The sequence below is a fragment of the Syngnathoides biaculeatus genome, chromosome 3, assembly GCF_019802595.1.
Source record: "Syngnathoides biaculeatus isolate LvHL_M chromosome 3, ASM1980259v1, whole genome shotgun sequence".
In the NCBI taxonomy this organism is placed as follows: domain Eukaryota; kingdom Metazoa; phylum Chordata; class Actinopteri; order Syngnathiformes; family Syngnathidae; genus Syngnathoides; species Syngnathoides biaculeatus.
Window position 1 is genome coordinate 21,434,022 of NC_084642.1, and position 24,914 is coordinate 21,458,935.

Here is a 24,914-nt window from a genome sequence, read left to right on the forward strand (position 1 = left end):
TTCCTTTCTTCTTCCGCACGTGCCAAACCACCTCCCCACCCGATCCACCTCCACAGTGGTGATGAACAACGCTGCCAGTGAGAGACGACAACGAACGCCACGGCCGCGCACATCGACATATTTAACACCCCTGAGTTACGTACTTTATTAAGTTATTATGACACGGGTCTTTTGTTACTTCTGAGAAGATTACACCCCCCCTCCAACTATTATTTTTTTTAATAGCTCTATACACACCTAAATATCAATTGGAACCCACAAAAGCTCTCGTCCTTTATCCCCGTGCAATCCATATTTCAAGACGAACCGGGTCTCTTGCAAACTTACGAATGGTAAATCCATCCTCTCGAGTGTTCAATCAATATCCAGCAATACAACAAGTCGGCATTTTGGCTAACACGAAGGAACAAAGAACTACCTTCCCACAGGTAAAACTGGTCCAAACACACGAACCTGCCTGAGTAGGCCTCTGCTAATAACGTCACTTCCTGCTTCTTCTCCAAAACAAATCCCTCGAGAGGATTTTCATGGCGTGAGTTACAAAAAGCCGTATACGTCAAAATCATGTTGTGTGGTGAAAAAATGGAGGGGCCCATTCCGGCTGCCTTTTTAAAAACTTTTATTATTAAAAACGTACTAAAAATCATGCTTTTGGTGATGTTGGTAAAATAGGTAGGTCGATACCAATCAGTCCAATTTCTTTTGGTCATCTGAGGTTGGTTTGCGGAGACAGCAGATTAAGTTGGAAAGCCCAGAATTCCTTCTCGCCAGATCACTTAATCTCGCGCCTCCGGAGCGGAACCCAAAACATTCCCAGGGCATCTGAGAGGTACAATCTCCAGCGAATCCTGGGTCACCCATAGAGCCTTCTCCTTTTGGGATATACCAGGAACACCTCCCTGAGGAGACTTCCTAACCAGATGCCAAACCCACCTCGTCTTCCTTGTCTCAATGCAGTGGAGCAGCTCTTTGGCTCTAAGATCCTTACGGATGACCAATCTTCTCACAATATCTCAAAGGGAGAGCAGAGTTCAATGATCACTGGAAACATATTCTACTCAATACAGACCAAACTCTGACACCTCTCATACTGGGACCAAACAGCGCATATTTGGGAGTCCAGTACACCATACTCCTTGAATGCTCACTGGTCTACATCCTCAACTGGTCACCAGCCAATTGCGAAAAACCTATAAACAAACAACCATTCACACCTATGGGCAATTTAGAGTCTTCAATTGACCTACCATGCATGTTTTTGGGATGTGGGAAGAAACTGGAGTGCCCAGAGAAAACCCACTCAGGCACGGGGAACACATGCAAACTCCACACCGGCAGGCCAAGTCCTCAGAATTTAGAGGCAGATGAGTTCACCACTGTTCCAATAAAATCACATGTTACATAAATAAAATTTAATAAATAAACTACACAGAAATTGATTTAGCTAATAACTGTAGACAGACTGGCAGAATGTAGAGCACTGGCCTCACAGTTCTGAGGACTGGGGTTCAAATCCCGGGCCAGCCTGTGTGGAGTTTGCATATTCTCCCCCGTGCCTGCATGGGTCTTCTCTGGGCACTCCTGTTTCCACCCACATCCCAAAACATGTATTGATTGGAGACTTTAAATTTCCCATACGTGTGATTGTGAGTGTAATTAGTGTCTGTCTCCATTTGCCCTGTGATTGGCCAGCAACCAGTTCAGGGTGTACACTGTCTCCTACCCGATGACAGCTGGGATTGGCTCCAGCACTCCCGCAACCCACGTGAGGATAAGTAGCTCAAAGAATGGATGGACTGAAAGAGAAATACTATAAAAATTAAATCGTGAAGCGTATCTTTTGATTGATTCTAAAAAACAAAACAAAACGTAGTCTCTGAAGACGCTGGAAACCGGAAATCCTTTTACCAATTTTGCACAGTGTTATAGAATAGTATTTTTTTCCCCTGGCCTACGTTAAAGTTGAACCTTATTAGACTAAAGATTTCAGCATATTGCATAAAAAGTATCTTTGTTATTTATGTATTTAAGGCCTGTGGGCGTCGAAAACCTGTAAATGTTTTCACAGACATTGCACAACATTCAAAGACGTTAATTTTCTCTTTTGGCCCATGTTTGAAGTTAAATGCTTACCTAAGTATTTTTTTTTTTTGCGTAGATATAGAAACAGTGCTTAAAAAATAAAAATGAAAATCATGCCAACAATAATCTTATTTTGAAATGTCAACCGGAGGTGGAAACCAAACTAGTATTAGTACCTCAGTAGCCTAGCACTAGTGTACGTCTCTCACCGGTCGGTGTTGCCAACAAACTCTCCCTGTCATGGCCGTGCTGCAGTGTTGTACGTTATGACAACCCACGCCGCGATGATGACCGACATCTCTGAAGAGCCGGAAAAGGACAACTTGCTCGAAGCGCCACGAAGTTTGACGGTAAAACTCCCGCGGCTAACCAAAGCTAGTTGGGTTTAAAGCTATGTCGGACAGAGACGGCTAAAAAGATAGGCTAAAGCGGAGTTTCGTTTTGTCTCAAATTAAACATTTTTTTGGGAATAGAATTATTACGTTAAAATATTTTATTTTAATGGAAATTAGGGAATGTAGAACGGGGGTCTGTCGTCAGGGTGACTTTTCTTAATGTTTTCAATCTATACATACTGTACATTATGGAGCTCGCTGATATATAACATAATTTGCAATTTACCTTCTTTACAAATGACAAGTTTATTCGCCCTACAACGAAGTTATCTTTTCCGGCCTTTTCCATTGAAGCCGATTTCATCCATCCTCTCTCACTCACTCTCACACCAACTCCCCTCTGGATGTGACCAAACTATCGTAGAAGTCTGCTCTCGCAAACGTTGTCTCCAGAACATCTAACCTTGGCTGTCCCTCTGATGAACTCATTTCTAAATTTAGCCAACCTGGTCATTCCTAGAGAGAACCTCAATGTCTTCATTTCCTCCATCCATTCCTTCATCTTCTCTGCTTCCAGATGTCTCTTCAGTTCCTCTGTGTAGAGTTCCACCGTACATCATGGCTGGCCTCACCACTGTCTTTTAAACTCTGATTTTCATTTCAGCAGAGACTCCTTAAGTCACATAATGCACCAGACACCTTACGTCAACTGTTCCAACCTGCTTTGATCAATTTCTTTACTTCCTTCCCACTCTCTCCATTGCTCTGGTTGTTGACACTAAGTATTTCTCTTCATTCAGTAGTCTTTAGAGCTACAACGACACAATGTAGCTCCTTCTCCATCAACACTTTATTAGCAAATAATCCATCTGTGGTATTCTTTCTTGGGATTAAACCATACTCTTGTTTAAAAGTCTAATCCAGAGAAAATTTATTTTATTTGGCAGTCATACAAATGTAGCTAAAATTTCATGAAAAAATTATCAACAGAAATTAAATTAGCGTCTAAGTCAAGTCTCAAGATTTTGTTCGAAATGTCACTTAGATTTGACAAGTTCCGTAACTCGGTGGAATGTGACATCATGTCATGACAACATTTAGCCAGAGAGTGAAAAAGATAGCAAAGATGGTGAGGAAGAGTGTTGTATACGGCTGTTCTGCGTCAAAAACTGACAGAGTCATCTTACATGAATGGCCAAAAGATGAACAAAATAGGCAGGTTATGGACCTGGTTTGTGAAGACAAAGTGGATGTATCTGAGTTACAATCAAAGTGGATAGTAATATGTTCCAAGCATTTTGCAGAGGACTGCTTTGAAAACCCGGTACAGTGTTCACTTGTCTTTGGGAGCAAGTACGTACGTACGTGTTCAATTGTTTAGTATTGACAAGTATCTACCTCGTTTTTAATGGTAAGTACAATACTGATATATATATATATATATATATGTATATATATATATATATATATATATATGTGTGTGTCAGCTAATATCCATATCCATGTGACGTTGAGGAGGTGACGAAATTTGGACACTGTATGAAGTTACTGTATTGTTGACGTTGAGGTCTTCCTGAAATTCAACTATAGCAGTGTGTGCTCTCAAGTGTTAGGTGTATTATTTAAAATACAGGCTAAATCTTTAAACGCAGAATGATACCGAAGGTTTCAATTTTTGTTTTACGCTGACTCAGTCGCTAGTACAACAACAACAAACCACTCACTGTTGTGTGCAAGCAGTATCAGACATTTAAATGTGTTTGAATAAGATTATTTCGTCAGCAAAGTGTACATAGATTTCTTGAGGCACCTACAAGTCTGTGTTTTGGGTGCGAGGTTCCACGTCAACTTCGTCAGGTTTCGCCAAATCCTGTCCTTGTGTTACATTTGTCAACTCTGGTTCGAACATATATGGTTGAATTACAGCTGCATGTGATGTTTTTCGAACACGGGAAGAATAAGAAAATTCCTCCTCCTCAGTTCCTATCTCTTCCACAGAGCATTCCATAAAACCTTCATCATCACTGCCTGTCTTATCTTCTCTAGATCCCATGTGTATGATTGTATGTGTAGGAAGCCATAGTCTTTACTGGGGTTGTCTAGATCAGCGATTCCCTAACATTGTGCCGTGAGCGCTCTTCAGGTGTGCTGTGGGAAGTTATCCAATTTTATGTAATTGCTAAAAAAAAAAAAATTATTCCAAGAAATAATGTATCTTTATTCATCTATTTATGCCAGTGAGGCACAATGACAGACAGAACAAAAAAAATCCTCATATATTAGATGGCAGGAAGTACATACAGTAATTAATTGATCCAGTTTTGGTGACATTTACTTTTGTTGGTGTGCCGTGGGATTTTTCAATTGTAAAATATGTGCCTTGGCTCTATAAAGGTTGGAAATCACTGGTCTAGATGTGACGTCACACGAAAGCAGCTTCTAAAGAGCCTCAGTTTGAAACAAACATTGGAGGCATTCGGATTACAAAGAAAATGTGCACGTTGGCACAAATTTATTTCATTTCTGTTCTGTTGGGAATTTTTTGAATATTTTTTTAATGAAAAATTAGCTACGTTTGTGTGATTATATAAAAAAACATTTAGGTCCTCTGGATTAGACCTTCAAAGTCATTCCTGTCTTGATTCTATCCTCCACTACTTCTTTACGTAACCTCATTCTGTGGCTCATCGACTTTATTACTCTATTTCCCAAAGCTCTGCACATCACCTGTGTTTTGAAAAATGGACACGGTACACTCTTCCTTCATTCCTCAGGGATCTTCTCACCTGCTAAAATTCTGTTGAACAACCTATCAAAGACTCCATGGCCACCTCTCCTTCTTTTTAACTTCCGCTTACAAATCTCTGCAACTTCCTGGTTCACCACACTTGCTTCTTCTAGTCTTGCTTCTGTCATTTTCCTCATTCAGCAACCCCTCAAATTATTCTTTCCATCTATCAGCCAACTACTGGCACCAGTCCACGCATTTCCATCCCTATCCTTAACCCCCCCTAACCTACTGTACATCCTTCCCAACCTGTATGGATTGTTTCTACCTCTTTAGTGCCCAACATGTCATGTTGTTTTCCTTTCGGCTTGTCCCTTTCGGGGTCGCCTCAGCGTATCATCTCAGCTGAACGCATATATATGTTTGGCAGAATTTTTACGCCAGATGCCCTTCCTGACGCAACCCTTCTTAGGGAGTGGAGGTCCCAGTGGGATACGAACCCACAACCCCTGGTTTACCAAACCAGTGCTCTAACCACTGAGCCTCCTCAGGACCTCCTAGTGCCCCACATGTCATATGTCTTTTTATTTGGGTTTTGCCACCTCTACCTTTGTCTTACATCACATCAGCATGCATACCTTTTTCCTCTCCTCAGTCTGCTCTGTGTCCCAGTTCTTCTCCGCTAACCTCGTGTATCCTTTGTTGTACTTTAATGTTTCACCACCAAGTCTCGTTTTCCCTTTTCCTACCAGAAGGTATGCAAAGTACTCTCCATCCTGACTCTCTGATCACCTTGTCTTCAGTGGTCTGGTCAATTGGAAGCTCCTCCTGTCCACTAAGAGGTTGCCTCACCTATTCTCTAAAAGCTTCGCAACACTCTTCCTTCCCCAGCTTTCACCACATGGCTCTCTGCTATACTGTTTTAATCTTTCTCCCCACCACCAGAATCATTTTAAACACCATCCTATTCTGTTTGCCACACTCTTCCTACCACTGCCTTAAAATCAGGCCATCTATAAAAATATTTAGGTTTCCTGGAACCCGACCAATTGTAAATATTGAAAAGCAAATAAAATTGTTGGCTTTTTTTTTTTTTTTTTTTTTTTTTTTTTTACACGAAGGGGACATGCATCTGAACAAGGGAAATATCAGATCAAATATTAACCAATCAGGAAGTGATTTTCTCCCCATCTGTCTCACGCTATCATGGCGGACGGCGTGCCGTCTTTCTCACTTATTTTAAACGATGAATACATCGTGAGTAATACATTGAGAAAGGTGAGCCCTTCTTTGACACTCCAGGATGCATTTAAACAAATTGGCCCGAAATAATTTGTATATAAAACCACTGCAACTGGGGCAAACGCACGGTGGCATCCAATGCGAATGTTCTCATGATTTTGAGACATTAAAGTTCAATCCGGATCTTAGGGTAGTGATTTTTCATTTGAGGAAAAATGCCACTTCGGAAACGCCCAAAATGGATGCATTTGTCACTATGATGGCCTCTGCCAAGGAAAAGTCAAGATCTTTTCTTCCCGTTAAAACAAAATGGTGATCAGGGAAACCACCGCCTTTTTAACAAAGTCCTGGAAGAGGTCGACCGAGCCAGTGACTCATTCCCAAGTTCAGTGTCCTATGTATGTTATCCAGATGTGCACATCAGTGATTTTAAATCATTATTGTGAAGTTGAAAATGTGAAGAAATAAATATTTAATTTATAGTTAAAACTTAAACTACATTAACACACTGAATGTTTATTTGTCATATATGGGCTGAAATATTTGCACAATATCATTGACTAGACCTTTGCAAAAAAAAAAAGAAAAAAATCCTACCGACCTACTAATTTTTTTTCCACTCTTGTTACTGGAAACCAAAATATTTTTATGGATTGCCTCAGTACCCTCTTTTAGATTATATCTTCTGCAAATCCACTTCCATAGTTCTACTCCGACTCTTGTAGGTCACCCTATCTGTTTTAACGTGCCCTTTTATTGTTGCCAGCCTCAGCCAAACCTGTGGAATAATCATGTCTGATCAGTATCTTGATATGCTACACCAGTGACTGTGAAGTGGATTAATTATCTTGACAAAGGGCATCGTGGACACTAAAACAAAGACAGATTGTTGAACAACAAGCCTTTTGTGTACAGCACATAGAATAAACCGGGGTTCAACTCCTGGGAAATGGTCAGATGGTTGCAAAAAAACTCGAGTGAAGCCTTTATTTTGTGTGTGTGCTGGATTAAAGTATGGTGCAGGCCATACATGGCCCAACCCTGCAGTAATGTGTACATTTACATAAATATGTGAACGTGAATGCTTGAATGTGTATATGTGCGTTGTGATTGACTGGCAACCAGTCTTCAATGTACCAGTGTCTCTTAGCCAAAGTCATCTGGGATAGGCCTCAGCTCACCTGCAACCCCAATGAGGATGGACAAAATATGGAAAAGGCATGAAAAATGACTACATAAAGAAGTGTATGTGAATGATGTCCCTCCATTTTGCCACTCAAGGCACCCGGTTGTGGCACAAGGCCCAAAAATGGTGATGGAAGCATCAGGCCGACAGAGAAGAGAGGACCTTACATCATGTCCAGAGCGCCGGCCATCCACCTCAAACTACGTGAGTAGAAGTTAAAGTCCACAAGTTACACACAGAGTCTCTCTAGTCTAAAAAAAAAATTAAATACTGAAGAAATAAGTGGTCTCATTCAGAATTGTAGGCTATCTTTGAAGTACATTTCTTGATAAAATTATCTTCATTCACACAATGAAATGCGGGTGGGGGAGGTTGTAAAAGTACGCTCCTACTTTTTGTCGTATTTTACTATGCGGAGAGTTTTGTTTCACAATTATTTAGAGAAATGTGTATACCTGCCATTTACACATTTTTTCAGATACACAAATATATCCGTGATTTACACATTTCTCAAAGCTGCAAATGTCCAGGGTTATCACGGTTTTGAAATCCACAAAGATGTGTGATTTTTAGTTTTTTAATATGTATACATTTATCATCACTTATTTGAAACCATTCCTCTTGTGAAATGGTGAAGAAGCATTTGTGGATTAACAGGCACATTTTTTTTAGACAAACATAACACAATTTAAATATTCTCACACATACAAATTGAGAATATGCACGTGTGAGAAAGCTTGTCCCAGCATCCACTAGGGGGCAGTGTTGTAAACAAAAATGTAGGTACCCCACAGTGATCACATAAATAACTTGAATCTGATCAAAGTCACATTAAAAAATGAGAGAGAGAGAGAGAGAGAGGTAATAAATTGAACCAATCAGATATTACTTTTGAAATGTGGTTCACAAAAGTTTTATATTATATGACGCTGATTTCAAGATGTCCCTATGGTCAACTTATTTTCAATTTTCTTGAGATCTACCAAACTTTTTAGTTCAGGCCACAGTTTTATAATCACTTTTGTTATATTCAAGTTAATTATGTGTCCACTGTAGGTTTTTCTTTCATTAACAGAGCAGTCCTAACAATTTTGTCTGTGTGTGTATGACTGCCAGACAGTCCGGGAGCGCCCCCCCCCCCCCCGCACTCTTTCCCAAATAGATGGGGTCCCAGGACAGTTTGTTGTCCCAACTCAAGCAATTCAAGTTGTTAGCGCGTCTATGGAACTTATTGGTAAATAAACACCGTATTGCATGCAACGAACCGGTGTAGAGAATTGCTGAGCTGGCACACTGTGAAAAGGTGTTCCTGGCCCCCCTCCACCTGCAAGGGGAGGCTAAACCAGAGAGCCCATTCCGTGGAGGACCCACTAAAGGAGGACCCCTCCTACTCCCCTACCGCCCTGGATTCCTCAACCAAACTTAAGGGCCCCAATCAGTCCCAAAGGGAGGCCCCCCCGCCCTCTCCACACACACACACACACCCACACACCCAAACTCCTCCACCCACAAATTTGTGATATTTTAGACAGTTTTTTTTCTGCACTTTGTGTATCAAGGTTTGAGGGCCTTGGCACACATCGCCCCACCCTGCGCATCCCTTGCTCACAAGATATGTCACAAAGAAGACCTTGCAATATTGGAGAATTTTCACAATATTTTGATTCATTCTTTTGATACTATGACTTTATTCTTGTAGATTTTCAAATACTTTATTCTGACTTCCCTGTTTGTTTTCACAACATTTCAACTTTTTTCTAAACTTTATTGCACAAGATTACAACTTCAATTTGAGACCTTTTAGTACTTTATTCTTGTAATGAGATGAGTTTAGAAGAAAAGTTGCAGTTCAAGTGCCGGAGGGGTAACAGCAACATACAATGTTTAATTTTAACCAAATCATTTATGTTGACTGAATTTAGGAGTACAATTACAGTGTCTGACTCACTTAATCAGGGCATAAAATGGTGGCGGCAGACATCTTGTAGTATGTTGTATACTAACGCATGCTCATGACAGAAAAACACAGGGAGCTAGCTAGGAAAGCTCTGAAGAAGAAGGGTTTCTCACCAGGACCTCCTGTCATGCATCAGCCCAGACAAGGAGCCAAGAGGTAACAATAAAATTTGAGGTTCTGCCTTCAAATGTGACGGTAGCAGAGAACGCCAGCTTCTCATCTTTTAATATTTTGTAGAAAAGTCAAGTATAACAAGGGCTACGCTGCTTTGAGTCAACATGCTGAGGAAACTTTGATTGCACTGGATTCAGACAGGTAAAGAGGAGACAAACGCTACATTTGCGTAAGAACCTGTTCTGTACACGTGCTCGCGCACAGACAATGTCAAAATGATGAAGCTGACATAACTGGCTGCACCTGTCATTGTAGTGATAACGAGATTGATTTTGAGCAGTGCTCCTCGGGCTATTCCTCGGCTGAGGTGAGTCACGCACACATTTGTAATTTCACCCTTTCATATCGTTATCACCAAATATGATAACTATAGCCTCGTAAAGTTACAACTTTTTTTTCATTCTTTAAAATTTAAGTCTTAATATTCCACCTTCATTCATACAACATTAGAAGTTCATTCTTGTAACATTGCAACTTTGTTTTGCTATTTTTTACACATTTGCATAACATTGACTTGTCTTGTACTATTACAACTGTATTGAAATAATAATATAAATAGTTGTCACGATTAATTTGCTTATCATATGAACCGCTAATAATTTTTCCGAGGCAGGACAATGGAGACTGGTTACCGCATCCTCACAGTTCTGCCTACCTGGGTTCAAATCCTGCCTTTGGCCGTGGGGAGTGCAAACTCCACACAGGAGTCCCCGAGGGACATGGTCAAATGCCTTCTCCATGTCCACAAAACACAAGTAGACTCGTTGGGCGAATTCCCTTGCACCCTTGAGGACCCTGCGGATGGTGAAGTGCTGGTCCTCGGTTCCACGGATAGGACAAAAACCACATTGCTCCTCCTTAGATCCGACTTCCTCTCCAGCACCCCTGAATGGACCTTACCAGGGAGGCTGAGGAGTTTTATTCCCCCTGTTGTTGGAACACACCCTCCGATCCCCCTTTCTTAAAAAGAGGGACTGCCACCCCAGGCTGCCAATCCAGAAGTACTGTTCCTTATGTCCACGGAATGTTGGAGAGGTGTGTCCATTATAACATCCCTACAAAACCTAGACCCTTTAAGAACTCTGTGCGAATTTCATCTTAACTCGCTGACCTCAAGCCCAGAGATAGAAGAACCTGCCTCAGAGACCCCAGACTCTGCTCCTTCCTAGGAAAGCAGATCAGATCAGTAAAATCAGGAGGTCTTTGAAGTATTCTCCCCATCCAGAGTTGAAGTCAGCAGTGTACCATCCCCACTATACACAGTATTGGTGGTGCACTGCTCCGTCCTCCTGAGACACCAGGTGGTGGACCGGAACTTTCTGGAAGCCATCGAAAGTCATTCTCCATGGCCTCACTGAACACCTCCCATGCTCGAGTTTTGGTTTCAGCGATCACCAAAGCTGCATTCCGCTTGGCCAGCCGGTATCCATGAGCTGCCTCGGAGTGCCACTGGTGAAAAAGGCTCGATAGGACTCCTTCTTCAGCTTTGATGGCATCCCTCACTGCTGGCGTCCATCAATGTATTCGGGGATTGCTGCCAAAACAGGCATCGACTACCTTACGGCCACAGCTCTGGTTGGCCACCTCCGGAATTAATAGAATGGAACATGGTCCATTCGGGCTTGGTGTCCCCCTTGGAGACAGTTTTCTACTATTCTTTTTAAATTGATTATTATTTAAAGTGCCACTGTCATGAAATGCATGATTTTTAGTATGTTATTAATGAAAAAACGACAGCCGACATGGACCCATGCGGTTTTTTCACCACAAAACATGTTTTTGATGTATACAGCTTTTTGTAACTCCCGCCTTGAAAATCCTCTCTCAGGGATTTGTTTTTGAGAAGAAGCAGGAAGTGACGTAAAGGACAGACCCGCCCTCAAGTGGACTCGTTTGTTTCCATTAGTTTTACCTCCGGGAAGGAAGCTCGTTGTTCCTTCGTGTTAGCCAAAATGCCGTCTCGTTGCATTGCTGGACATTGCTGGACATTGCTTGAACACTCGGGAGTATGTATTTACCCTTCATAAGTTTGCAAGAGACCCGGTTCGAAGTGAAGAATGGTTTGCACGGGTGCAGACGACGAGAGCTTCGTGGGTTCCAAATGACAGGTCGGTGTGTATAAAGCTACTAAAAAAAATTAATAGGTTGGGGCGGATCACGTAATCAGTCTTTCATAACGTAACAAAAGATCTGCGTACGAAATGTGTTGATGTGTGCGGCGGACGGCGTCGGGCTGCTACGTCGCTTCGCCAGCTCTGAAGAACACTGCCACAATGCAGTACTCAGCTCCGTGCGACGACAATGGAGTTAAGCGCCCCGGCTCGACGGTGTTAATCGCTTACTGTGCCGGCTATGAACAACCCCCTAAAGCAGCCCGGCTCTGCTCCATTATAAGCCACCACGGCGCCGAAAATGAGCCACACCGGCTGAGGCGCCGCGTTCCCCGGGTCGGCTCCGGCGAAGACTGCGCGTCGGGCTTGCGGACGGCGGCAGCTCTGAAGAACACAGCTGACAATGCCTCACTCAGCTGCGTTTGGCGACAACCCAGTAAAGCTCCCTGGCTCAACGGTGTTGTTCAGCGAGTACTGTGGCGCCTATGAACAACTCCCTAAAGCGTCACGGCTCGGCTCCGTGATAAGCCACCTCGGCACCGAAAACGAGCCACACCGGCCGGCCGCGATGCCTTATCCCCGCCGTGGAAGTGGATCGGACGGGAGGCGGTTTGGCCGTGATCTCATATCATCTGAATATACCTTGAAACACTGTAATATTGCCCCGGTAACTTCACTCGGTTGCGTGGTGTTCTCCTTTTCGAAAAGAGCTTCCATGTCAGAAGGGGCGTGTTCGTCTCCCATGGTTGGGGTGCACCACGTGTTTTCATTGGCGAATGTCCGGGTGACGTCACGGACAGAGGATGCAGCCAATATGGCGACCACTTTGATGTCGTAGAATGACACTTCTGCAACTTTGCGTATGGATGACGCGCTCTCCGCTCACAATTTTTTTTCTATAGACATTGAAGTGAATAATGTTATACGTATTTTTCATTACAATATCTATTTTAGAATGTTTATAGGGGTGACACTTGACCTTTAATATTTCAATTGTTTTTACACATTATGAATAATTATCACAATGTTATCACCTATTTTGTTGTACTTTTACCACTTTTTTTACTTTTTTTAAAATATATTTTTCAACTCTAGTCTCATATTACACCTTTATTCCATTACAACATTACAACTTGTTTTGTAATATTAAATTTGTGTATTATGTTATTATCATACGTGACTTGATTTGCATAGGATCACAACACAAGTTTTATCATATTGCAAGATGACAGATTGGTGTCGTCCGGCCTCTGTTAAGCTTGGTTTAAGCTTGATACGTCCGTGAAGTAAAATTACGTAATTGGAGCAACCTCGGCCCTTTGTGCGACGTCTGCAAGTCCCAAGTTTTCCGCGCTGTGCACCTCCAAAAATTCTGAACCCTGCAGACGGTCGTACATGGAAAAACATGGCAGACAAGTAAGAGCTCTGACCATGGGCGGAAACTAGTGCTTTTTTACTTCTATAATGGTTTACATGCCATTAACGCTCCACACCGCTTCCTACAGTGTGGGAGAATTTTACCTCATAGCAAGGGCAAGTTTCATAGAGTACAAATGCTGCAAAAGCGACATTGACGTGATTCTGCACGCAATGTACACGCGTCAAGCATAGATCATGCTGTATGGCTGTGATACTCCTTTAAAGGGTTAGAATTGTAACATAAAAGTGCCTCGGTCTGTAACTTCCAGATCCATCCGGACCTGAATAGGCAGCTGCTTCAAGATGGCTACCGACTGGATGAGATTCCCGACGATGAGGACCTGGACCTGATTCCGCCCAAAGCCATGGGTTCGTCCGTGTGCTGCTGCGTGGAGGTTCCGTCCTGCTGTACGCAGTGAAAGGCTGCCACTCTATTGCGTCCCACCAAAGCAGGTTTGTAGTGGGTGTCGGACGCTGGCACTTGCTGCATTCTTGCTGTCCCAGCACTGCAGCTGTTTCCTTCTCTGGAACCGGCCGGGCTTCTTCTGAGTTGCACGACAGCACAGGTGGACAGCAGGGAAAAAAAAAAAAAAAGCCTTATCCACTGTGACTTTGAAGCTTGACCTATTTTTCCATTTTTTTTTTTTTTTATATGCAAGCAGTACAAATCGTCACTTGTCTGGACTTGTGGCGTCTTAATGTTTCATCTGCAATTCTAACATTATCTGACTGCTGTTACATTATGCCACATATTCTCATATTTATCTGCTTAATGGTTTTCTATATCTTAGGATATCAAATACACAAAGTGTCTGTATGGGGTTGAGTGATGGTTTTTTTTTAATGGATGTAATGATTTGTATGATCATTAATGGGCATTGTTATGATACTGAGACTCACTCCCCTGCTAAGAGGTAATAGGGCCACATTGGAAAAGAGGGGAGGGGCAACTATACTACAAGAATAAAGTCTCTTTTTCGGAGGAAAAATAAGCACTTTAATATTACATGAAAAGTTGTAATACTATAAGAAACGTCCTATTTTTATGACTCATATTGTGAGGGGAAAAAAAAAATTCTGGGCTAACATATAAGCGTTATGCTTCCAAGATATGGTTTTATTCATGTCGCTTAACAAGTACTTTTCCACCACATTGGGACTTGTTTCATGGAACATAAATAGCCTTGCAACATCCAATATTTACTGTCATATCATTATGACTTTGTCATAACTATACATGTTTAGTCCATATTACTTTTTTTTACAACATTGGAACTTTATTCTCATAATGTTACGTCTTTATTCTCATGTTGCATTGTTCTTGTCACGTTAGTGTGTTATTCTTGCAATGTTGGAATTATTTTATACTCACATTGCAACCTAATTCTTGTAATATTACAACTTTATCTTAATCATAACAGGATTTTTTTTCTTGTACCATTAGGACTTTATTCTTGTAACCCCAGCTTTATTAGTGTAACGTTCCATCTTTATACTTGTAACATAACTGCTTCTTTCTTGGAGCATTATGTTCTTGTAATGTTAGCTTTATTCTTATAACATTATGACCTCATTCATGTAACATTAAGACTTCATTTCCATAACCTTATAACATTAGTCTTGTTACAATGGGACATCACAGTCTCAACACTGACTTTATTCTTGTGATGATATTTTATTCCTGCAGTATTATGACTCGTCATATTAAAACTAAATCCATAAAACAGACTTATTTGCGTAGCATTTACTTTAATCGTGAACATCAGCACTTATTGTGAAATTACAACTTTAATCAAATTGAAACAGTTCTCGTCATTTTATGAATATGTGCATTTGACGTTCCAATATTCTCGTATCATGACTTCAGTCTAGTAAGAATGACGTTTTTCTTGCAGCTTTTTTCCGAAACGCTCCATCTTTATTGTAACATTAACACATATTCACCTAACGTTCCTTATTGTAATATTGCAACCTCATTCTCTTAATGTAACATTCACACAACATTACAGCGTTTTTTTTTTTTTTTTTTGGTGGCTTTACAAAAAATGTACGTCTAACATTAGGACTTTTTTCGTTGTTCCTATTTTTACTTTTCAGTGTGGCCCTAAGACACCTTCGTAATCGTGTTCTGTCCAAAAGTTACTATCTACAAATTTTGTATGCGAATGAGTGCACGACCAAACCGAGTGGGATGGACACTGGCATGTAAAAGGAAAACGTTAATAGAAGGATAATACAATGCAGTACAAATCTACTTGGAAATTAACATTCATGTAGAGTGGTACGCTAAAGGGGTTTTGGTGTAATGAGAAGCAATTTTATCTCAAGAGTGCATTGGCGCTATAGCAGAAATTATTTATTATTTATTGATAATTTTAAGAGATAGGAACAGCAGTATGTCTCCAGACGGAAAGGGTAATTGTTTTATCACATTTTGATTTCTCACTTTGTGTTACAAATTCTGATTGTAACTGTTGGAAATGATTATTTTCTCTCAGTGTGAATGAGAGAGAGGGGACGTACTTTACATTTTATATATTGTACATTTGTGTAATTGAAACCGCTTTTTTTTCCTCTTGCTGATAAGTGGTTTTAGCCCGCACGTTACATCATGTTGCAGCATTGGTTCTTCTGAAGGAGGCAAAGCACTCATACTATAGAATGCAGCAAATGGCATTGCAAACCACCTTATAATGACTTTGACACAAACAATGAACAAATCCTTAATACTGTAATGAGGATAAGCAGTGTCAAAAATGTATGGTTGGATTATCATGAAGGGGGGGGTAAAAGTAGGTATTACTCCTTTCATTTTTTTCACGTGAACTTTGTCACGATGGCATTTATTTTTGTCTTGTAAATGTCATTTTTCAGCCTTGCAAATCAATCTTCAAACCTTTCCTGAATTTGAGAACCCACAGCACCTCACAAATTCAGTTCTGCATCTATTACAATGAAAGTCTCAAATTTACAGTACCTTACAATGGGTTGCCATCCAGTCCAGGATTTACCAGCCTCTTGCCCAAAGTCAGCTGTGTTAAGCTCCAGCTCACCCAAGATATCGAAAATGGATGGACAGCTTCACTGGATAGGGATCCAAAATTGGGTTTCCAGGCAAGTGTGTGAATTTCAGGGAAGGTTTAAGGTTTAGAAATAAGGTTTCAAGACATGACTAGATGGATGGATCGACAGATAGGAGCAAACTATTCAACTTGGATCATGTGACTAATAGATATTTCATCCAGTGAGGCAAATTACATCATCACAACATTTACACACACACTTACAGAAACAGCCAAGTAAAAACAAATAGGCTGCCAAAGTACGATTTTGAATTTGAGTTAGGCTTTCAAATTAAGGTTTAAAACCATTGGTAAGAGTGTCAAAATTGGGTTTCCAGCCAGGGTTTGTGCTTCAAATTCAGTTTTCTAGCCTAGCGTAGTGTTGGTTGGTGTTTCAAATCATGGTTTTAGTGGAGGGTTAAGGCTGCAAATTAGGGTTTCAAGGCCAAGGATGGGGTTTCAAGTGTGGGTGGAGAGCCTAAAAAGGACGGACTCCTTTCTTGTCTTCCATACCATCACACTTTCCTTCTCTCAGTTATTTTAAGCGTAAAGCCTGCTTTTGGTCCACCCTTGTTAAATATTGGTGGTTGGTTGCAAAAGTCAACCTGTGCTATGCAACTGCTGGACAATCGTTGACATATCACAATGCCCATGTTTTGTTGTTTTGTTTTTTTTTTTTTACATACAAATTCATATTCATTTTACATGACAAAATAAAAGTTCCATTGACTCACGTAATTGCTTTCGGCCCCTCCAGGTGGCGCGATAGCGCCACAGTGCTTTTTAGTGCCTAACTTTATTTGTCTAGCCAATGATGCTTTCAGTTAAATGTGAGTCAGTGAACTTGAAGATGACACACAGCAGTGTGATTATTAAAGTTACTCGTAGTTTCATTAAGAACATAAAACATAAAAATGGGCCTCTTTGAAATTCCGCGTCGCCTGGAACGCAACGGGGTACTGCACATCCAGTTTTCTACCCTCGCCCATTCTTCCAAATTTTCCGCATGGGAGCGGCAAGGGGCACCCTCCGACCGGCGAGACTTGTTGCATCGCCCTGGGCGGGCCTTGTGTATAGGGAGGGGGTGTCCATTGGACGTAGGGTGGTAGGGGTGGGGGGCGAGTGAGTTAGCTCGAGCTTGGTACGCCATACGTGCATTTTCTTCTCTGGAAACAAGGAAAAAGCCCGTGAGAATTAAAAAAAAAAAAGACTAGGAGCGAAGGAAAGCTGTGTCCAATTCCCAGTGAGTGGAAAGAGGTGAAAGAAACGGAGGTGAAGGGGGTGGCAACAAGAGCTTTTAGCACCTTTATGCTGGTGTGCGTCGCGCCGCACATTGCTCACCTCCCTCCTCGCAGCTTCCGCCCTGGACGTGCGCGTACTCGTCTGCTTGCGTGCGCGTGTGTTTACAAGTGTGTTTGAACGAGTGCCAGCAGCGAGGCGAGCAGGAGGCATGGTGGACAACTCTGGCAGTAGTAAGGCGCAAATGGTGAGTAGTGCTCGTCTGTTTGACTCCCCGCACGCGCGTTCGCCTTCAAAAACAACCAAGGAAAGCGTAATTTAAAAAAATAAATAAAATAAAATCGCCGTTTGGTGTCATATTAACAAACTGCAGAATTACCGCGCGCAATTCCGATGTGATAATCAGTGAAAAAAATCGAAAAAACACAAAACTAATTCAAATGTTACTTGACATTTTGGATATTTTGTCCACCAACCCCAACGTATGTAAAAAATATCATTTTAAAACATATTCTCACACCGTTGTTCAAGAGTAGAACGGTGAAACGTTTATATATTTTTTGACAGTTTGCGCGTTCATTTTTAGGCGGGGGTCATTTTACGTGGCTCTTTTCTTGAAGCACTCTTCGCTCCATTCATTTGATTGTGTTTGCGCCTTTGCCATTTTTTTTTTTAAACCAAACGACTTAGTTTGCCCTAATCGTGGAAATATGAAGAGTCGTCACGGAATTTTCGGCGAGTGTCTCCGGGAATAAAATTGACGTTAAGCAGACTTGTGCTGCAACTTTCCGAATGTGAGTTCGGTGTTTAACATAACTTTTCAAGTAAGAAGTCGAGTTTTACAAGTTGAGGCGATTAGTTTTATGTATCTACTGCATCTATATCTACCCAATTACCTTCTGACGGTTGTGTATCTGTCTGTCCGTCTGCTTATCCATCATCTTCTTATCAGTCCATCTTCCTGTGTATCTGTCTATTTTTCTTGATATCCATCTTGTCTAGCCACTATACATGCTCTGTTTTTGTGTGTACATGTGAAAAATCAGTTGCTCATTGTGTGTACTCTATTAGTTAACGATCCCGGTTTTTTGTTGTAAAAATATCAATCTTCGTCTCGCAGACACATGTCCTGTTTCTGAAACCTATACAACTGTGTTTGAAGGCTCATGATTAAAATAATTGTCCCTTTTTTCAATAAACACCATTTATTGTCAATTAAATTGGAGAGCCTCTCCTGCGTCAGTATATAGATAAAGCAAGGTAAAAAATAAATTTTTACAATGAAAACGTTATTTCTTGTTTTCTTTCCTTTTTGTTTCGCATTATTTGTTTTGTTTGAATTTGATCTTGATTTTTCCAATTTCATTTAATCTTGTTTCCAATGGTTATTTGTCTCTGCAGACCACTCTGGATTTGCTTTTTGCATCAGTGGTGCCTGTACAGATCTATTTGCTTTGCCTCAATAAAAATTTATTTGATATTATGGTCTTCGGCCCACAGCCCAGCATGTCTCAGGAGTCCGGTGTAGCCTTTCCTCAGAGCACCTCGACTGGGGGGATGAAGCTGGAGGCGGTGATGGAGCAACTTCAGCGCCAGCAGCAAGCCCGGCTAGAGATGGAGCGCAAGGAGAGGAGGCTGCGCGAGGCCCACATTATGTATGCCCAGCAGGTTGCCGCCCAGCAGGCCATCCTAGCAGCTGCGCGGACATCAGGGGCCAACTTTATGGGCAAGGGCCTGGCCGGAGTGGTGCCACCTCCACAGCCTCCCCGCGTCTCCAACCAGAGCAGTGTAGACTCTGAGAAGGAGGATGACGAGGACCGGGGCCACGACTCAGGAGATGAGGATGACGACAACGGGATGATGGATGGCGACGAGCGCAGCGACGAAGATGAAGAGGGCGGAAGCGGGGCTGGTGGCCTTGAGTTCCTTCGCAAGCAGACCCTGGCGCTGCAGCAGCGCGCCGCTCGCATGCCCCCCGCCCGACCTTATGGCAATTTTGTGGCGTCGGCCCCGCAGAGGGCGCCATCCCCGCCCATCAGGGTTAAGCAGGAGCCCGACGAAGGCCTGTCACCTGCTGGCGCTCACCCGGCCGCCTCCCCTAATGGCCAGGGCGACTGGAACTTCGAAGACCACTTCAGACAGGTCAGTTTCCTCCCCCTTACGATAGACCTGTGCAAGTAGTTTTCAACATGGGCAGCATCAAATTTGCAGTTAACTGTTAGAATAACTAATAGCAGAACAAAAATCACAGTTCGGTATGTATGAATTTTGGTATTGTGGTTATGGTTCAATTGAAAACATGTCATTACATTTGAAATGAAACTGCTGGGCAGCACAGTGAACAAATGCTCACATTGGAAACATCGGCTTCAGAGTTCTGAGGATTAGGGTTTGAATCTGAGCTCAGGCCTTCCTGTGTGGGGTTCGATTTTTCTCCTTTTGATTCTGTGAAGGTATTTTCAGGTACACCAGGCTTAGGGATTGGAGAGACTAGTCGATTAGTTGACTTTACTACTTCACAATGACATTTAGATCATCACATTGAGTCGTCGTTAATCACGTGTTTTGGCTTGGGTAGGAGGGAGAGCTGCTTGCAGCGACAGATAAGTGCACTGAATCAAATTAGTACGTCACTGTAATTGACAGGTTTTCTTTTTTTTCTATTTTGGATTGTGAAGTTTTAGTAAGCAATAGGGAACCAGTGAAGGAGGGTGGGGTGGGGTGGGTGGGGAGACAGACATGAGCAGGATTTTGTAAAAGAAAATGGGCTCACATCATTAAAATGGAACAACAGTAGGGAATTGTTCCAGTGCGTACAAGGATGGCTGTCATGATTTACAAACACCATAAATTCCATCTAAGCAGAGCCTGCTACTGTGATGGGCCCACTTATGCAAATGTTCCCTGGCACACAGAGAAAAGATTCTGTGGCTGGGGATCGCATCACGTGACACAAGCCGTCAGCCAATCCATGTTGATGCTCTTGTGTTCTGTATACATTTGGTGCTGTCCAGAAACTGAGGTGCATTGTGTTTGTCTACTGACTAGTTGTGTGGCTCGTACGTAAGGCAGTTACACTTCTTGTTCCTCACCCAGTGTGTTCTCTGTAAGGATTCTTAATAATCCGCCATCATTTTGATGGAGATAATGTTGAAGTCAAAATAAAGTAGTGGTAAGGTGCCGCCGTCTGAAGTTGTCTTGTTTGGCCAGCAGGCCTCTAGTTTGACACCAGGGCTCAATGTGCTTGTTTCCTGATGTCACTGCCTTCCTTTCACTTCCTTTCTGTCCGCGCTTCCTCAATTCTTTGTTTATCTGGGGGAAAAAGTTACAATTGTATTTACTTAGTTTTCTGGGTAAAATGTAATAACTTAACTTTGTAGATACCTGGACAGTAACAACAGAAAATTACACAGTTGAATAAAATGAATGTATTTCCAACTTCTTTTTTCTGATCCAAAATGTATAAAAGGCATCTTTTTGTTGTTTTGGGGATTACTATTTGGAGACATTTTTTATTTGACGGGAAAAATAGAAAATTACATAGTCAAAGAAAAATCTTGCAATTACCAAGTGTTTTTCTTAGATATTCATTGGACTGTAATAATGTTTTTAAAAGTACCGGCATTCGTTTGCTCCTGCCTTTTGAATTTTTCTTATTAATGTTCTTAGAGGTAAGTGCCAATTAAGACTCCTCTGGGCCGTCTCACTTTTCGAACCGGGTGTTTGGTTGGATTTCACAGTTCAGCCCCCTACTGTTGGCCACAGGCTAATCTCCCTAGCTTTGCGTATCCCTTTCCAAGGGAGCACCCAGGGGGACGCGCTAAAGTACAAAATCAAGACGTCAAAAGATCTTCCACCCAAAGGAATGTCACAGACCAAACAACGGTTTTAAACGGCCATACCTGTTCTGCGAGTTGTGTTTTCGAGTCAGAAATGAAGGGTGGTGTGACCAATATGGCCTCACCTGTGTTCATGTTCAGACATTACACTTCATTGTTGAGGCAGTGATTTGGGTTAAATTTCAATGAGGAGCTTTTTGTCAAGAATTCAGAATTGTTTGTTGTTGATATTTTACCTTCTTTTGGTTTTAAGTGTGCCTTAAATGTTGTCTTTTTGGCGTTAACATACCTAAAATCTCTGAGTCCAAGTACTGTCAACATTTTGAGATGGCAATCAAGACATTTCCCTTTGACTGATATGCCTTAAATGCTGTCACAGTTGCTGTTCTGGTCTCCTCCTACTTTTCTCAACATTTTAAGATTGATATTTAGACGTTTCACTTTTTGCCATGGTTGTGGATGGTGAGTTTTTTTTTTTAAAGTTTTCAGCTGACATTTTCCTTCATTTGGTGTTAACATGCCTCAGATGACTGGGTGGATTTTTTTTTTTTACATGGCTCCGTAGACCTTTTTCTTTGTTGTGGTCCCGAAGTTTTTCTTGGAGCACCCCATTTTTTGGAGAAGAAATTTTCATCCCCCCACCCTGCTTGCAAATATTATTTCTTGGGAATTGACAGAAACATGAACAACAGCTGGGTGTAACTGGGTGTAAACCCCCCTCCCACCCCACACACACACACACATACACGCTTGGAAACCACTGACCTAATGGGTGGCATGGTCGTGGCTCTGGATTTAAAATTTTTTTTGTTTGGTATAATTTTTAGCTGGCTATTTGTATATAAATATTATCGTAATTAATATGTAGTAATGTGTAATAATAATAATGATTCATATTTAGAATATTTATTTTCTTATCTTTTGGTCACGTGGCCTTGAATTAGCCTGTGGTTGCAAATGTGGCATTTTTTGTTCTTATTCCACTTATGTCTTGGTCCTACTTTAGAACATGAAAAAAAGCGCTGGCCACTATTTTGGTGACATCACCTTCCCTCACGCTTGTAGACTCTTCCAACATGTGTGTAGCTTTGACCCACAATTGGCTTTTGTGGCGAAAAATCCGCTTAAGTGAGTGCTGGCATCGAGCCAGGCTTGTGCGCAACGTGAGCACTCTGCCTTGGTGTGTGCTTGTGTGTATGCGAATGTGAGCCTCTGGCTTGGCTCTGGTCCTGGTCGTCAAGTCAGCAGGCGGCAAGGCTGTGGGTGGTTTTCCGGGTCAACGTGAGGATTTTGGGTGGGAATGTTGGAAGTTGTACACACAGTAGCAGCACTTGGAGCACTCCTACAACCTCGTACCTTCCCCCCAAGCCTCCTCCGCCTCCTCATAACGTTTCGGCTTTGTGCCAAGTGCACTTTCCCTTCAAGATAAATATTGCCTAAGCACAACATTACAGAACATCGGAATGCTCAGTTGGACGGAGGCCGAGCTCCACGCGGCCCAGCACAGTAGTAGGACATGGCAAGTTAAGACCGACATATCTGAGATTGTATCGCGTGTCTGTCTTTTATTACGCTCTATATTTAACGGCAAATGTCTCCCGAGCGGCGCTTCCCCCTCAGCTCTTTTCCAAATTTAGCATTTGGCGGCGATGACGCAGCCAGTGGAACGCAGGAGTAACAGCTGTAGTAATTGTCGTAGTACCCCTGCCAAGACGGTTATATTTTCAATGCTGTTTGTTATATACAAAGGAAAAAAAACTACGCTGCGCGTTTACGCAAGGCTTATATACAGCACTTTGTTACATCTGTGGTTGTTTTTTTTTTTTTTTTTTTTTTTTGAGAAATAATCATAATAGATGAAACTTGTATAGCGTTGTTCGTGATGGTTGCATTTTTTATTTAATAAATAAAGTTGTGTTCGGTTCAAATACACACTTCCATTTGTCCAGGAGGTATATGTGCAGCTACTTTTGTGTGTTCCTTTGCCTCCAAGGGAGGCAGTGTGGGGCACGCATGTAGATAACGTACGTAAATGGTATGTACAATTCACGTATAAACCCAAAAAAGACGATTGGGTTAGACTCACTGAGATCTCGTATGATGTTTGTCCTGCATGAGACTTACAAGAATGAGCAGGGACTCATAAAGCATTGTGAGTCTGCGTTCACAGATGCACAGCATTGCTTACCACAGATCCCGTAATTCCCGGCCTACAGAGCGCACCTGGTTACAAGCCTCACCGAGTACATTTGCAAAGGAAATACCATTTGGTACATACATACGCTGCAGCTGTGTAAAAGCCGCAAGTACCCACATTGAAACCCGCATTGAAACACAAGATATATACAAAGAAAGACGGTACACAAAGAGTTTAAAGCCAGCACGGCTAATGCTAACAGGCCCGGTTAAGATAAAACTTACCGGTAAATATCACTGAGACACGCCAGTAAAACAGAAGCAACATGCTATTGAGGGGGCTAAATTCCGGTCCAGCTCTGCAATAAGTGAAATCCGTGAAATAGAAATAAATACACCCTAAGTATGGTTTTGTTGCATTTATGGCACCTCATTTTTTAAGGCATTTTAAAACACATAAAACAATAGAAACACATTTTAAACACATTACAGTGGTACCTCTACTTACGAACATCTCTAGTAATAATGTCTATAGTTACGAAGGAAATTCAGGATACAAAAGCAAAAAATAAGTACTTGATTCCCCAAATTCCGCCAAACGTAAACATCCTGTATCTTGGTTTATGTGCAGTGATAGAGCTGCTCTTCCATTGGCTATTGCTGTAGCATCTTCCTGGCATCACATTGGGTAGGAGGATGTCAATTTTTACCCATGATGCTTTCTGATTCCCTTGGACCTTCGACTATCACCGAATCATGCTAGCACTGTCACAAGATAACACACATTGGAGAAGTTTATTCATCTTTCTTCACCCTGGGTCCCAAGAAACTTTAGTGGAATTAAGTTGTGTGTGTGCGTACATTCGTATGTATGTTTTCTTTCGGCTGTCAAAGTTTGTCTCTTCCTCTGTCTCCGACGATTAATATCATTGTCAAAGAGGAGGGAGACTTGAATTGGTTAGTGCTACACCTTGAAATGGCAATAACAAAAGCAGTCTTAATGAGGTTACATCTAAGTATAATAATACAGTGTATTATTATTGAGCTCCCCAAAAAGAGCATTCAGCAGTTGCAGCTCATTCAGAATGCTGCATGCAGCTCAGTTTGTGACCAGAACAACGTGGTCCCAATTCCAAAGTCTTTACACTGGCTTCCAGTCAGTTTTACAATATATTTTAAAGTTCTCCTACTGGTCTATAAATCACTAAATGGTTTAGGTCCTGAATACATGAAAGAAATACAAATGGAATATAAACTCAGAAGGGGTCTGAGATTGACTGACTCAGGTCTAATAACGGAGCAAAGAGTCCAAAGCAGCATTTAGCCATTATTCTGCGAAAAAATTGAATGTTGCCAACAGAGGTGATGTCAACCCCAAGTGTTTTCAAATCCAGATGAAAAACT

At 41.8% G+C, this 24,914-nt stretch overlaps 2 protein-coding genes across 2 annotated transcripts in view; both read left to right on the forward strand.

Annotated features, from left to right (window-relative positions):
• The first annotated feature begins 1,791 nt into the window (after nt 1–1,791).
• fam219b (family with sequence similarity 219 member B) lies at nt 1,792–14,962 on the forward strand. The gene is made up of 6 exons (XM_061814792.1): nt 1,792–2,432; nt 7,669–7,777; nt 9,593–9,686; nt 9,768–9,845; nt 9,960–10,011; nt 13,504–14,962. Exons 1-6 carry the CDS (start codon nt 2,349–2,351, stop codon nt 13,651–13,653), a joined length of 567 nt encoding a protein of 188 aa, XP_061670776.1. The 5' UTR covers nt 1,792–2,348; the 3' UTR covers nt 13,654–14,962.
• Nucleotides 14,963–17,671: 2,709 nt separating this feature from the next.
• The window catches only part of LOC133498223 (AT-rich interactive domain-containing protein 3B-like), a 102,042-nt gene continuing 94,799 nt past the window's right edge, over nt 17,672–24,914 (forward strand). The window contains exons 1-2 of the mRNA XM_061814791.1: nt 17,672–17,782; nt 19,036–19,677. Coding sequence (XP_061670775.1) covers nt 17,747–17,782; nt 19,036–19,677 — 678 coding nt within the window. The 5' untranslated portion in view covers nt 17,672–17,746. The remainder of the gene's footprint in view (nt 17,783–19,035; nt 19,678–24,914) is intronic.

Excerpts from the sequence above, each read along its gene's own strand:
- fam219b (XM_061814792.1), top strand. The coding sequence starts at position 2,349 with ATGACAACCCACGCCGCGATGATGACCGACATCTCTGAAGAGCCGGAA. Across the intron at positions 2,433-7,668 it reads AAGCGCCACGAAGTTTGACG|GCACCCGGTTGTGGCACAAG; the intron begins GTAAAACTCCCG and ends TTGCCACTCAAG. Across the intron at positions 9,846-9,959 it reads ATTGCACTGGATTCAGACAG|TGATAACGAGATTGATTTTG; the intron begins GTAAAGAGGAGA and ends CTGTCATTGTAG.